The 13,264-nt window shown below is 32.0% G+C and overlaps 1 protein-coding gene across 1 annotated transcript; it reads right to left on the reverse strand.

Moving 5' to 3' along the window:
- Positions 1-5,813: 5,813 nt before the first annotated feature.
- Positions 5,814-12,156, reverse strand: LOC122593113 (protein SCO1 homolog 1, mitochondrial). Its single transcript, XM_043765470.1, has 7 exons — positions 11,958-12,156; positions 11,616-11,789; positions 10,113-10,203; positions 8,165-8,377; positions 7,091-7,180; positions 6,867-6,999; positions 5,814-6,215 (listed from the first exon to the last, which is right to left on the reverse strand). The coding sequence occupies exons 1-7, from the start codon at positions 12,090-12,092 to the stop codon at positions 6,098-6,100; spliced, it is 954 nt and encodes a 317-aa protein (XP_043621405.1). The 5' UTR covers positions 12,093-12,156; the 3' UTR covers positions 5,814-6,097.
- Positions 12,157-13,264: the final 1,108 nt, after the last annotated feature.

The following is a 13,264-nucleotide window of genomic DNA, read 5'->3' on the forward strand; positions in this document are numbered from 1 at the left end:
TTACCTCCTCTTTCGGTCGTTGCCACGAGGGAGGTACTCCGTTAAAAAATTATTTCTCAGTTTCCATAAGCACCAGCAATCCGTGAAGATAATTGCATGAATGACTAAGTTTTTTATACTTTTATCCTTCTCAAAAAGACATATGAGATCGCAGATAGAAAAAGCAAAAATGAAGGTTATTTTACACCATGCACTAATATAGCACCATAACATGTTAGCATATTCACAACAGATCAAAAGATGATCGATGGAATCTTGGAACTAGTTGCATAAAGAGCAAAACGAAGAAGAAACATGAATCTTTCTTTTTGCCAATGCTACTTTAGCGGGTACTTGATCCATTTCTCCCTCCTGACGAAGATATTGACTTTTGCAGGAACCCATTTACTCCGATTGAAGTGGAACTCTTTAGCTTGAATAAAGGAGTTTTTTAAAGTATTTCTTGCTAAAGCAACTGAGAAACAACCAAAGGTGTCTCCCATCTATACCCAACTGAATCTTTTTGAAAAGATGGGAAACATCTAGATTGTAATTTGAAATTTAGTTTTCTATACAAATACATTTCTTTCTACAATAATTAGTTGTACATTATATATAAATGGTGTTATAACCGGTCATTGACCGGAGATAACAATTGAACAAAGATTTGAATGTGGGTAATTGATTTAACATGTCAACCGTTGCCATTAGACAAATAAATATATCGTTAAACAATACACCGTTAATTTTAGAACATAAAACTTTGATGGTGAAATATTACTTACAATGTTCTTGGAAGATAAAAATAAGAACCTAAAAAATTTTGATGGTGAAAATAAACAATCTTAGAAAAATTAATTGTTAAAGTGTAAAGGACTAAAGTATTACCACCTAAGAAAATAAAATAAAAATAAATTTAAATCAAAAACACAAGAAGTCAAACTAACATTCACACAACGCGTTAACTTAAAAAAAATAGAAAAATAGAAAAAAAAAAAAAAAAAAAAAAGCAGGCAGGCAGAGAGGCATCTCGTTGAACCAACTTGCTTAACTACTCACGCGAATTTTATTTATATAGTACTACTGTTATGCTCGGCTGTTGGCCGGGGATAACAGCCATATATCAACTTGAATACATGTCTTAAATTTTAACATGTTAACCCGTTACCATCAGATCGAGGAAAAATATCTACTTAGACATACGCAATAAATCTTAAACACAAGTTTTTGGTAAGATTCACGTTGACGAAATATAAAATTGCAAATCTTTTAGTGATAAAAGTTAAAAGCTAAAAACTTTGATGATAAAAAAAGCTAAGGTTTTATAAATCCAAGAAAAAAAAAATTAATCTCTCAAAGATAAAACTTTAATGGTAAATTTTTTTTAAAGATTTAGTAGGTAAAATGTGAAACATTGAAATGTTGAGAAGATATCTACACAATTGTTAATCAAAAAGTTAAAAAAATAAAAAGAGAAAAATAAAAAAATCAAGCATGCAGACAAACTGCTAAACCAGCTGCCTAGCTAGATTCACTATTCACTTAAAAACATTTTATATAGGTTATAATTAGAAAAATGAAGGCGCAATTATGATTTTCAATCATAGTTCTTAACTTTTGACAAAGCTACTAAAACATTTTTTCAAGCATTGACAATGGTGTTTCACAATAGTTTAACTTTAATCCAATAACTTTCTAGTGGTCAACTTCACGATAAATTGGATGTTAGTTAACGAAGTTGGTTAAAGCTCTATGTTTGGTATGGATAATCTGCTGATTATCCTATGTATTTTCTGCTTTAAAAGATTTTGGTATAAATCATTATGAAATAAAAATTTATTACCATATGCATAGCTTATATTGTTGATGTATAATTTCGGAAAATTTTTTTCTTTTAAAAAATCATGAAAACTTCTAAATTATGTATTGAGTCACATGTAAATTGTTATAATAATGTATGTTGTAGAAAAACAATAACATGCATGATAGCTTTTGGGATAACTGCAGAAAATGGAAATGAACTTTACTCGATTTCACAAAATTAACGATATCCTTTGAAAACTTTACTTTTTAAAAAGCACCTGTTGTTTATTAGCAAAAAAAATAACTTCTGACCAGGTAACCTGCTGACGTGTCAGTTTGATTTTTAATTCACGAAATTATAAATGAACTTTCGATAAATTCACAGAATTAACAATGTTATTATTCTAATTAATTAATTAATTAATTGATAATAATAATAATAATAATAACCACTTTTATAAATAGTAATAATAATACATGCAGATATAGAACCGATAATAATATGAAGAACTAGTAAAACATGGATCTACGATAAACAGTGAAACACACTCCATGAGATCTAACAGATAAAATAAAATAAATAAACGTCTACATGATCACATCGATCCAAACAAGTATTCAGGATATTAGCTTACCATTATTAAAGGAATAACAAAGTCTGAAAAGACGAAAGACATTGTTTACCAAGTGAAATTAAATAAAAGAGATAGATATAAGATGAAGATCATAAGGTGTTATCAGCTCCAAAACCTTCTTGGAATCTGCAAAGTCAACCTAGGGTTTATAAGTGGCGGCTAGGGCTGCTGAATCGGCTCTCTCCTAGGGTTTTGAGGGCTGCTTCAACTTAAATAGAGGCGAAAGTCGGTTGCTGTGCTGGGCATGGGCTCCTGCGGTGCTGGGCTCTTCTGCTAATGGGCCAGGGCGCTGGCAACTCCTGCTGCTATCTGATTTGATTTGTTTGACTCCCGAATCACCTTCTTGTGTCTTATAACTTCATAGGCCTCCATGTTGAGTTGCCTGATGTCATTTACCCTCACTCGCATCTTTCATGAACCTGCGTATTTATCGAATCCATTAATTGTCAATAGTTTCGAAATATTAACTCATTTGTACAGTCATTGTCCACATCACCATGGACTTTGCCTTTAAATAGAAGACATCTCGCAGTTGCAAAAGTGCTCGAAACTTTGTCATTGCAACTTGTGTTTTATACTCCAAGATAATTCTTTCGAGTATTTCCAAGTTTACTAAACCACTTGTATTTCAACGTTGTTTAGATATTATATTTGGATATTTATCTTGGATGCGCAACAATCTTTGTATTTTATTTAACATAATTAATAAATTACATTGAAAAGTACATCCTATAATTATTACGGAGTACTATTTATAAAAGTGGTTGTTGTTGTTGTTGTTATTATTATTAATCAAAATAATAACATTGCTAATTATGTGAATTTATCCAAAGTTCAATTCTAATTTCGTGAATTAAAAATCAAACTGACACGTCAGCAGGTTACCCGGTCAGATGTTACTTTTTCTGCTAATAAACAAAAGGTGCTTTCTAAAAAGTAAAGCTTTCAGATGTTAATTTTCAATGGATTTTAGATATCTATATCTATATTTTCTATAAAGTATGGTTTTCACACAAACGTTTTTTTTTTTTAAAAAAAAAAAGAAGAGTTGCTCCTGCCTTTTTCATTTGCACTACACAACCAAAATTTCAACTAAAATCTATATCAGCCATATTACATGTAGGATATAATCCAATCAACCAATACAATGTTGCTACCCCATGCCATCTAACCTCTAGAATTCAAAAGACAAGAATAGTCCCATGCTTAGTGGACCTCCCACCAACACCCAATTTATAACTACTAATTGTGACAATCACATGTATTATTGAATGCATCAATTTCTAGTGGTCATTAATTAACACAAATCCAACCATTTGCATCTCAACACTATATCCAACTTTTAAGTCCGTATAAAACCATCCATTAATCCAAGCTTTTAACCAAAAGCTTAACCATGCATAAATTAAAGCCAACCCAACCCTGCCTAAAAAGCCAAAAAACAAAATTCAACAATTGTTTCTTAATTTCAACCAGATAATGACCTACATAAAGACCAGACCAAGCCAGAAAGTGACTCATACAATTGTGAGACACAACCTTTATTGACTCGACCAGTTCTAAAAAACTTACACGTTTTGACCTCTTATCCAACTCGCCCATTTTGACCCATCAAGTTATATCTATGTAGTTGTTATGTCAACTACAGTTTTTTGAGAATACTCCACATACACAATTAATTAATGACCAGAATTAATTCCCAATTACTGAACTGCAGATTTAATAAATTCCCAATTAACATGTATTTTCATCATTATATTAGAAACCATCTGTTTGCCAAGACCAGAACCAATATGTTAAGGTGTGACCAGTCCTTCCATATCCACCACAATGCCACATATACGTCAAACACAAACTATATTACTACACAATAGGCATGACCAACACCTACATTCAAAAAGTTTATGACAATAGCATTAAACTATTATATACCAAAAAAGTTAATGTAAAAAAAAAAATACCTCAAATGTCTCCAAATTTCTTACAAACTATTATATACCAAAAAAGTTGATGTAAAAAAAAAATACCTCAAGTGTCTCCAAATTTCTTACCATCCACCTAAATCTGCAAGCAATATGCAATCAACATAGTTATATCCGAATAATAATACAACTTTAAAAGTAAATAAATTTAGATCCACTTGATGTCTAATAACTAACATTTAACAAAAACTTTCTTATGGAATCACCTGTTGCAGCTATGGTAGCGTTCGGAGAGTGACCAATTTTCCAATATCATCAAGTGCACGACGGCTTTTGTTTTGTCCGGCTACTGGACCGACTGCCATGTTCTTCTGCTTCGCCATTCCCACTGCTTTACATTCACAATCACTATAACAAGATTTAATCTTTTATTCAAGAACTTCAATAGACAACATAAAAAAAACCCATTTATAAAGATATGAAATTTAATCAATAAAACATACAGCCCTCCAAAAATTGGATTAAAATATGAAAGAAAAAGAAGCGTGGTGAAAATCTAGATCTGAGATTACAAAACCTTTTTATCTTTCTCTCTATTTATCTTTTTTTCCCCTTTCAAAAATTAAAAGGCTCGCCATTTTTTAAATATATAAATATTACTTACACACTCTTTTCACCTCCAAAAATACACCATTTTCATCACCCTGTATGTCATAATTCTAATGTGGCAACGTCCATAGCTTGACAAGACACAAAAGTGATGTCACCGGGGTGGTCTCCTTTAGTATGAAAAGAGAGATATGTATCAGATTTTTTTGCCAGATATACAACTTTGACTAGTGAATCCGATTAAACCACATTAAACTGTATGATTATCATTTTTGACAACTAGGCCAGTTCATTTGCAAATTAGGTTAATGGTCTACTAGTGTAATTTTTATCTTGGAGAGAATCCACATGGATCGAGTCCAACTCTCCACATTTGTGGAGATAGATTATTTGGGGATTTTCGAAAGTTCTTTGTTTCATCACAGATATTTGTATAATTTAAAAAATGCGTAGAACAGTAGGCGGTAAAAACGGTTCAGCTAAAACCAAGTTTTAAAAAATTGGTATGAAGTAAAAAATATAGACAAAAAGAAGGAAAAAACGGACATAAACAAATAGAGTATAATGAAACAAGGGAATTGCTAACTAGTGCACTTAATGAATCATTTATTGAAGTCGAAATTTCCTAACATATGAAAATATGTATTAATTATTTATTTAATTGTTAGGTTGAATTAATACACATTAAATATATTTTTTGATTAATAAAGAAATAACGAGTTAATTAAATGCTTCTTAACTGATGCACTAGTTAGCAAATCCCATGAAACAATGTATTCAAACAACTAGTGTTTGAAAGTAGTTTATACACTTTAAATTACCAATCAATTACATATCAAGCATTTTGCAAGTGGGTAAAGAATTCTAAAGATAAAATGGCTGTAGGTATTTAAATAATAAAAATCAGTGTAGCTACTCCAAAACTCATTATTTTACCCAAATCATCTCTCTGTCTCTCTCCCTACAAAAATTCTTAATAAGGTAAAAATATAAAGTTAATAAAAACATGAACTCCTTGATTCGTTCCAATTAGTACTACGACTTTTCTCAAAAATACTAACGTCTTGATCCTTGTTCGGAAACGTAGAAAAATATACCCATGAATAGGGCGTCAGTTGAGCACCCTCAGCCGATATGCTGCTAAGAGCATTACGCCCTGGCTTTTTTGTATTGCTTGATCTCATTTATGATTCCTTCTGAAAGGGCATCAACATCGTTATTCTTCCCAAAAAACTTTACAAATTCCATGTTCGGATCCATCAAGTACCTGGGGAACATATGAAACTAGTAAGACTCATGTAACGGATTGTCAATTGCCCAAAGTCTAGTACTATTTTTCTTTTTAACTTCAAATCTACAAGTCACTTTTCGAGAAAAGGAAGTGCCACATTTCAAGCAGACATTTAATATAAGGACAAGTGCACAAATGAAGAGAGACTGGTTTCATATCGTCCAGTCAAACTCCCATCCAAATACATCATGAAATCGAACAATCAAGTAAAAACCACCAAATATATGGTACAAGAGTGATTTCCAAAGAGGCAATATAATACGAAGTAAGTAGAGGGGACAAATTTGAAACATTCAATAACAAAAGGGTTGAGTTAGGTAATATTTTCTTGCATACGGATCGGCAGTATTAGGGTGATCCATCAACCTAAACGTTATGGGTTCAAGTCTCATTAGACACATTTGAAAAGCATGTATTTTTAATGCACAAGAGATAAGAACTCAATATTAATTTATTCAATAGATTAAATTATCATTGACATTCAAACCTTGGTCATCTTTAAGACAAACTATTTATGATAAAAATTAATTTCAAGTAGATCCACTTTCGCATGTACCAAATAATTGTGCAATTTAATGTGTCGCCCAACCCGCCCATTTTGCCACATCTAAGCAGCAGTATACTTACATGATTATCGAATGATCAACTAGGTAATCTGAGCCTTCCTCCTCTGTTTTCATATAGTAAACTCTATAAGCACGAGCAGCCTTCTTGATCTCATCCGGACTACCGGTAAGTCCAATCAACTTCGGGTGGAACTCTGGAATAGAAAATGAAAAGTAATTAAAAATGTATGCAACTTGTGAGATACAAGGCTAAACTTCCCAGATGAGGGTTGAAGCTCGTCATACCTTTGACGTACTCGCCAACTTGCTCTACAGTGTCCCTTTCCGGATCAACTGAAATGAAAACCGGTACTATCTCAAAACCAGCTTTTGCTTCTGCGAAGATGGAAATACACGTTTTCATCACTAACAGTACATGTTGTAGCAAAATGCAAGACTAAATAGTGTTTACAACGGATCAAAAGCTACACATGAAGTGGTTGATTGTGGCCTTTAACCCATTTAACATGTAGCATGGGTATGAAACTACGAATTCAATGTTAATACATACAAACAGGTCAACTTGGTGGATGCACTTAGGTAAAACTAGTAAAAATAAAAAAATTCTAGGAATAGAAAGTTGCAAACAGGGTAAGAGGGCGGAAACTCGTAATATACAATTAATGTTTTATTGATCATTACACCCTTATACTTTTTCCTTCTAAAAGTTTCAATTGGGTAAAAGTTTTTCTCTAGATTTCTAGATCAACGTGATTTAGAGTCATTGCAGCAAAAACAATATACAAATGTATTTAGTAAATTTCACCTTTTCTTCTCCAAACATTCAGTCACCAACAAGCCAAAAAATTGTTTGAAAAGCCATGAGTATCCATTACTCATGTGATCTAATCATCTAAAAGGTATCCTTTTTCTTTTTGTTCTAGACCAAATATAATATCAGTCCATTATGAAAAGTAATTAAAAGATCGATGTCCAGCATGGATGCAAGAAGAACATGGGAAAAACAGTCAATATTCAGTGAAAAAAAACAACACAACAAACAATCTATAAATAAAGATATAAATTCTAGAATGAGGATGAGTAGAGTAGAATAGTCGGCATTTTATTTACTCATCAAGAATGACAATGACTTGGGTAGAAAGTCTATAATTTATTTGAAGATTACTTAATGATCAAAACTATTATTTGGGTAAATATGATATAATATAATATAGATATGTATGTGTATAAATATACATTATCTTTAACTTTTAGAAAGGGTATATTCGATACAAAAAATTATATTGGACAAATATGATATAATGACGTATAATATGGCTATGCATGAAATTCTCGCCAATACAAACATCACGAACTTACTAATTTTATCGATTGCAGCAGCAAGTTTTTGAAGCTCATCTGGACAGATATCTGGACAATGGGTAAAACCGAAGTATATCAAGGTCCATTTCCCCTTGAAGTCATTCTCAGTAACAGATTTCCCATTATGGTCAACAAGGTTGAATGGACCCCCAATGGCTGCTTTACCAGCAGAAGGTCCTTGCTTTACAGCACTAGAAGAAGTATTTATTTCTGCAGCAATAACATAATAAGTGTTAGAATCACATCTAATCATTGCAAAAGATCAAAAAACTGAGTATAAAACAAGTGGACAATTTACGGAGAGAACATTATGAAATCTACGATTAGAAGAAACCTCAATAGATGCATAATTTTCAAATGTGAAATCGAGAGTCATAGAATAACTGACAAAGCACAAAAATTAACAACATGAAACATCATTGTCCATGTTGACTTTTATAAGATCATTACGTACGCTAAGTTCTGAATTCCAAGAAAAAACGAAAAGCAAGTCCCCTTCAATAATCAAACATCACAATGCCCGCTCTATCTGACAATGACCACACGGGTGTGAGTATGCATGCATGCTATGTTGACCATCTCTGTGATAATTTGGGTATGTTGACACCAAAACCCTTCTTTCTGATCAACACATCTTTTACCGGATTTTAACATGTTATTAGCAATTAGCCAATTATGCAATTCAACAATCAGAGAATTTCCTAATTTAAAGTTGGTTCCCTGAGTAAAGTACTGCAATCATAAGAAGCTCTTTTCGAACCAGAAAAACTCCGGTATAAAAAGTCTATAAGTTAACTTGAACGTTTCCTTTGAACTACAGTCGTATTTTTAAAAAGTAGCAAACACAAACCAGTTTGGTGGAAATTGGCCTTTTGGCCCATTAGTTTAAAAGATTGCCTGTAAGGGATATTGAAAACCAACTACTGGTTGGTCAAACTGAGCTCTCAATATGACAACAATAGTACATGTGTGATATGGGTACACTATGGATAACAGGTGAGAACTACCCAGCTGGGTTATACATCCATTTTAACTCTCATGTGAATTGCTTCAACTGTTTAAAGATCATAACATTACTGGTTTGTTTTCATTAAGTTCTAATGTTTAACAAGTTTTGCAAAGAGAGCTAACCCTACTAGGCTGGGATATAAGGTTTAGTCAGCATGATGTTGTAAAGAAAAGGGGAGAAGAAAGATATAATTGAGCCTATAAGTGGAGATATATAACATGTAAAGACAATCATGGTTACAAAACAAAAACTCTCTCTAAAAGTTTGGACAAAAAGGTTCATTCTTGATGATGTCATAAAAAACCATTTAAAAAGGAGCCGGCTTCCAACTTAGAGATATAGTAAAGCTCATTACCGGAAACGAACCAACGGTTAAAGGTTAAATAATTATTTCACCTTATCACTTTATCAGGTACTAAGAAAAAAATCAATACCCAATCCCACTGGTATGCCGGAGATAAGTTACTAAGATGTAGGTGGTCATACCCCTACCAAAGGTTCTAACATCTAAGAGAATTAGCGAGAAAAAAATCTGCTAAGAAGTTGTAAATACATGTAACATGTGACATTAGTTGGTATTCTTCTGTTTATCAGTAATTAGACTTAAGGACTATCTAATCATATAGAGACAACTATATGTAAAAAAGAACTCAAGTTAGAAGCTTCAAAAACGTATAGCCCATATAGGAAGCAAAACTTGGCTGCAGTCCAATGTTAGCTAATAATTGATGTATGACCACATCAACAGGAGTTGTGCTTAATCTCATCTTATGAAAACACTTCTTACAAGATGCAGGATAAATCATGTTAGTTTTATTAGCAATGTACATTTAATACAGAAAAAGATTAGTAAAATTGAAACTAAGTCTGATACTCTATCTAATCAACCTACATGGCTACACCTACGCAAATATCCTACTCACCATAGTTATCTACCTTCAATATGCCGTTTCTTTTCCTGGTCATAGTAGTAGACAACCCCTGCTCCAGTGGCAACCAGAAGAAGAAAGCTCAACCAAGAAATAGGCTGTAAATCATTTCGGTAGTATCAGCTAAATTTAAGGTCAATGAACTAAAATGGATGAAAGCATAGAATATCAAAGACGAACTTCCCATTTGGTTGCACGATTTTTAATCAGGATAGATTTGCTCATGAAAACATGGTAATTGAGTTTTACCAGCTCACTATAAATAAAAATAATCCAAATACTAAAAGATGGGCGTTTTTCAAGTTAACAAGGCACAATGCCCTCGGTCTACTTGCATTAGGATAATTTATCACCTTTTCAATGACCACATAGTAGTTTATTTTAAAGCATAAACAAATCAGCATTCTTCTTTAACAAGATTACAAGAATCATACAAAAAAGAAACCTAAACCGAATGCTGTCCACATTAACGATGTAAGTTTATTTTTTACAATTGCAAGCAATCTTACCTGTCATTATAAGTAATAGCACTAGTTTTCTTATAGGAAATGAAAGGAATGAAGAGGAGGGAGTTTTCATTCAAAAAGATCGATCTCAAATTGGGATGTTCGTGAAGGAACCATATTATTTTTGGTTGTTTGCATTTTCGTGTTTGGAAAGCATAATCAGTTTTCCATTTCCAAAATATAAAATACTATAAAACAGTAAAACTGAATTTTGCAAAGTGTATCTACATGTCCGAAAAGTGAGTTTTGTGTTTTCAATGAAAAGTTGTCAAAAAATCCAATTTGAACATGCCCTACTTTTTTGAGGTTTCTATTAAAAGATTTCTTTAAAACACCCTATCATTTTCAAGTATCTTCACAGGGGACGCAACGTCCAATTGTATCTTAATCTTAGCAACTTGGCATCCCAACCGAGCATTCTGATGAGACAGAACCCCCTACCTCTTTTAGGCTATGTGCTACTTGTGTTTTTCAAACATGACGACTAAATGCATCTTTAAAGTTTTTATGTCGTTCTCTAGAGGTAGAATACCTTTTTCATTTTCTCTAATACATAAACATAAGATAGCAGAAACTGCTATTCTAAGTTCTAACAAGCAACACATATTTCACTGCAACTGATAACTTTCATAGTTGCTAACTTCAAATCAGTAAAACAAGAAAAAGTATGTTCGTATTCTAAGTAACTACTTATCCGGTCAAAACCAATGTGGGAGAGGTATATCATGTAACACTGTTGTTAAATAGACTGGGGAAAAGAATTTGAACCATTGACCTCCATATTTTAAAGCATATCCCCTACCACTAGACTACCATCTCGGAAACAATGTTGCTATTCTACGTAATTACTTATCCAGCCTCATCACACTTGCTCATTTCTAATTTAAAATTTGTAATGCCACATTTCGTAACAAAACACATAAATACGTATACGATGAATTCATTAAGTAAGTATGTAACCAAGAAAGTAATAAATAAATAAGGTATAAAAACGATGATATTACCCCGCCGCGAACAGATTTCCCCTGTTCGGAATTCTGATTGGAATCCTCGGAATGCTTAGATTGAGAATCCGAGGAAGCGGTTTGTTTGACAGCTTCAGTATTATTACCAGCATTAGCATTAGTAGACAAAAACCTAAACCTTGTATATGATCCTCCTCTTCCTGCTATTAAATCCTGTAATAATTTAAATAAAATAACACTATCAAATACAATTTTTATTTCACATTTTTATAGCATAATTACAACAACAACAACAACATTAATAATAATAATAATAATAATAATAATAATAATAATAATAATAATAATAATAAGAGAGCGAGAGAGAAATAAGGAACAAACCGATTGGTGGAGATAAGTTTTAGGGATTTGGTTTGAGAAATGATGGTTAGGTTTTGTTGTTGATAAAAGAGATGACGAGAATAGTCGGTAACTGCGGCGGAGATTACCGGTTTTTGACAGTACGGCGGCGGCCATGGTTTTCCTACGGCTGTCAGTCGGTGTATGTTCCTCAATATATGTATCTAAAAATGTCAGTAGGTGTATTTTTATGTGGACTTCCCATGTCATTTTATAACCCCACCCCGGCTAGTATTATGATAACCGAGTAATGTAAAACGTAAAAATAGGACAACACAAGTAATTACGAAATAAGTAGTCAGTTAAAATAGAAAATGCTAAAAGTTTATTGCAATAAAGAAAATGTATATCAATGTAAGCAGTAAACAATGTAATATTTACACTAAACAATCTAAACATACAAACGGTATAAAAAAAAAGTATCTAAGTAGATCATATATGTATTTATGTAATCATTAAAATAGATAATTAATCAATTATATGATGGAAAAGAAAGGTTTTACCAAGCATGAAAGGATATTAGCCGATTAAAATGATTTATGTAAACAAATAAATATTGCGTATGTCTGTCGTTTGTGTTTTGTTTGAGTAGATTATGTAACTATAAATACATTAATCACCAATGTATATCTTATGATTTAGTTGCATTTTGTTCGTTAAAAAGGATTATATGTTAATAATAATTATTTGGTGTTGCATGACGCCATTAAAAGATTTATTTTAGTTAAGTTAATGAATGTAAGCTTTTGTTTAGCTATTTTTTAGGCTTGGACTTTTGTTTTATATATGAAAAAGATTGGGAAATGTTATTCTTACACCACAAACAATATAATATCTTCATTATGCAGTTGTACTATGTGTAATAAAATTTATAACTTTGTTGTAGATAACAAAATTATGTTGTAAGAATATCAATCCCTTTTTATATTACTTAAGTTTAATTAGCACAGTATCCGTACAATGCGACGGTGGTTATGGCGGTGATGATTTGGTGGTGAGGTGACTTTTGGTTGTAGAGGCGACGTCGAATGGGTAAATAATTGATGTAAAAAGTTAATTAAGATATTTTAAAATACATAAGAATAATAGTTTATTTAATCATTAAATATATGTTTGACAATTCTCATTATGTAACTTTGAATAAAAAGGCTAATGTTTTAAAAATATAGTATAAATAAACTTAGGTGCAGTTTGGTTCACAGAATGTTTTTGAGGGAATTGAAATTTGTCAAAGAAATTGGAATTTGAAGGAATTAGAATCTGAAAGTTTTAATATTTGCCTTGTCTTT

Source organism: Erigeron canadensis, chromosome 3, assembly GCF_010389155.1.
Source record: "Erigeron canadensis isolate Cc75 chromosome 3, C_canadensis_v1, whole genome shotgun sequence".
NCBI lineage: Eukaryota > Viridiplantae > Streptophyta > Magnoliopsida > Asterales > Asteraceae > Erigeron > Erigeron canadensis.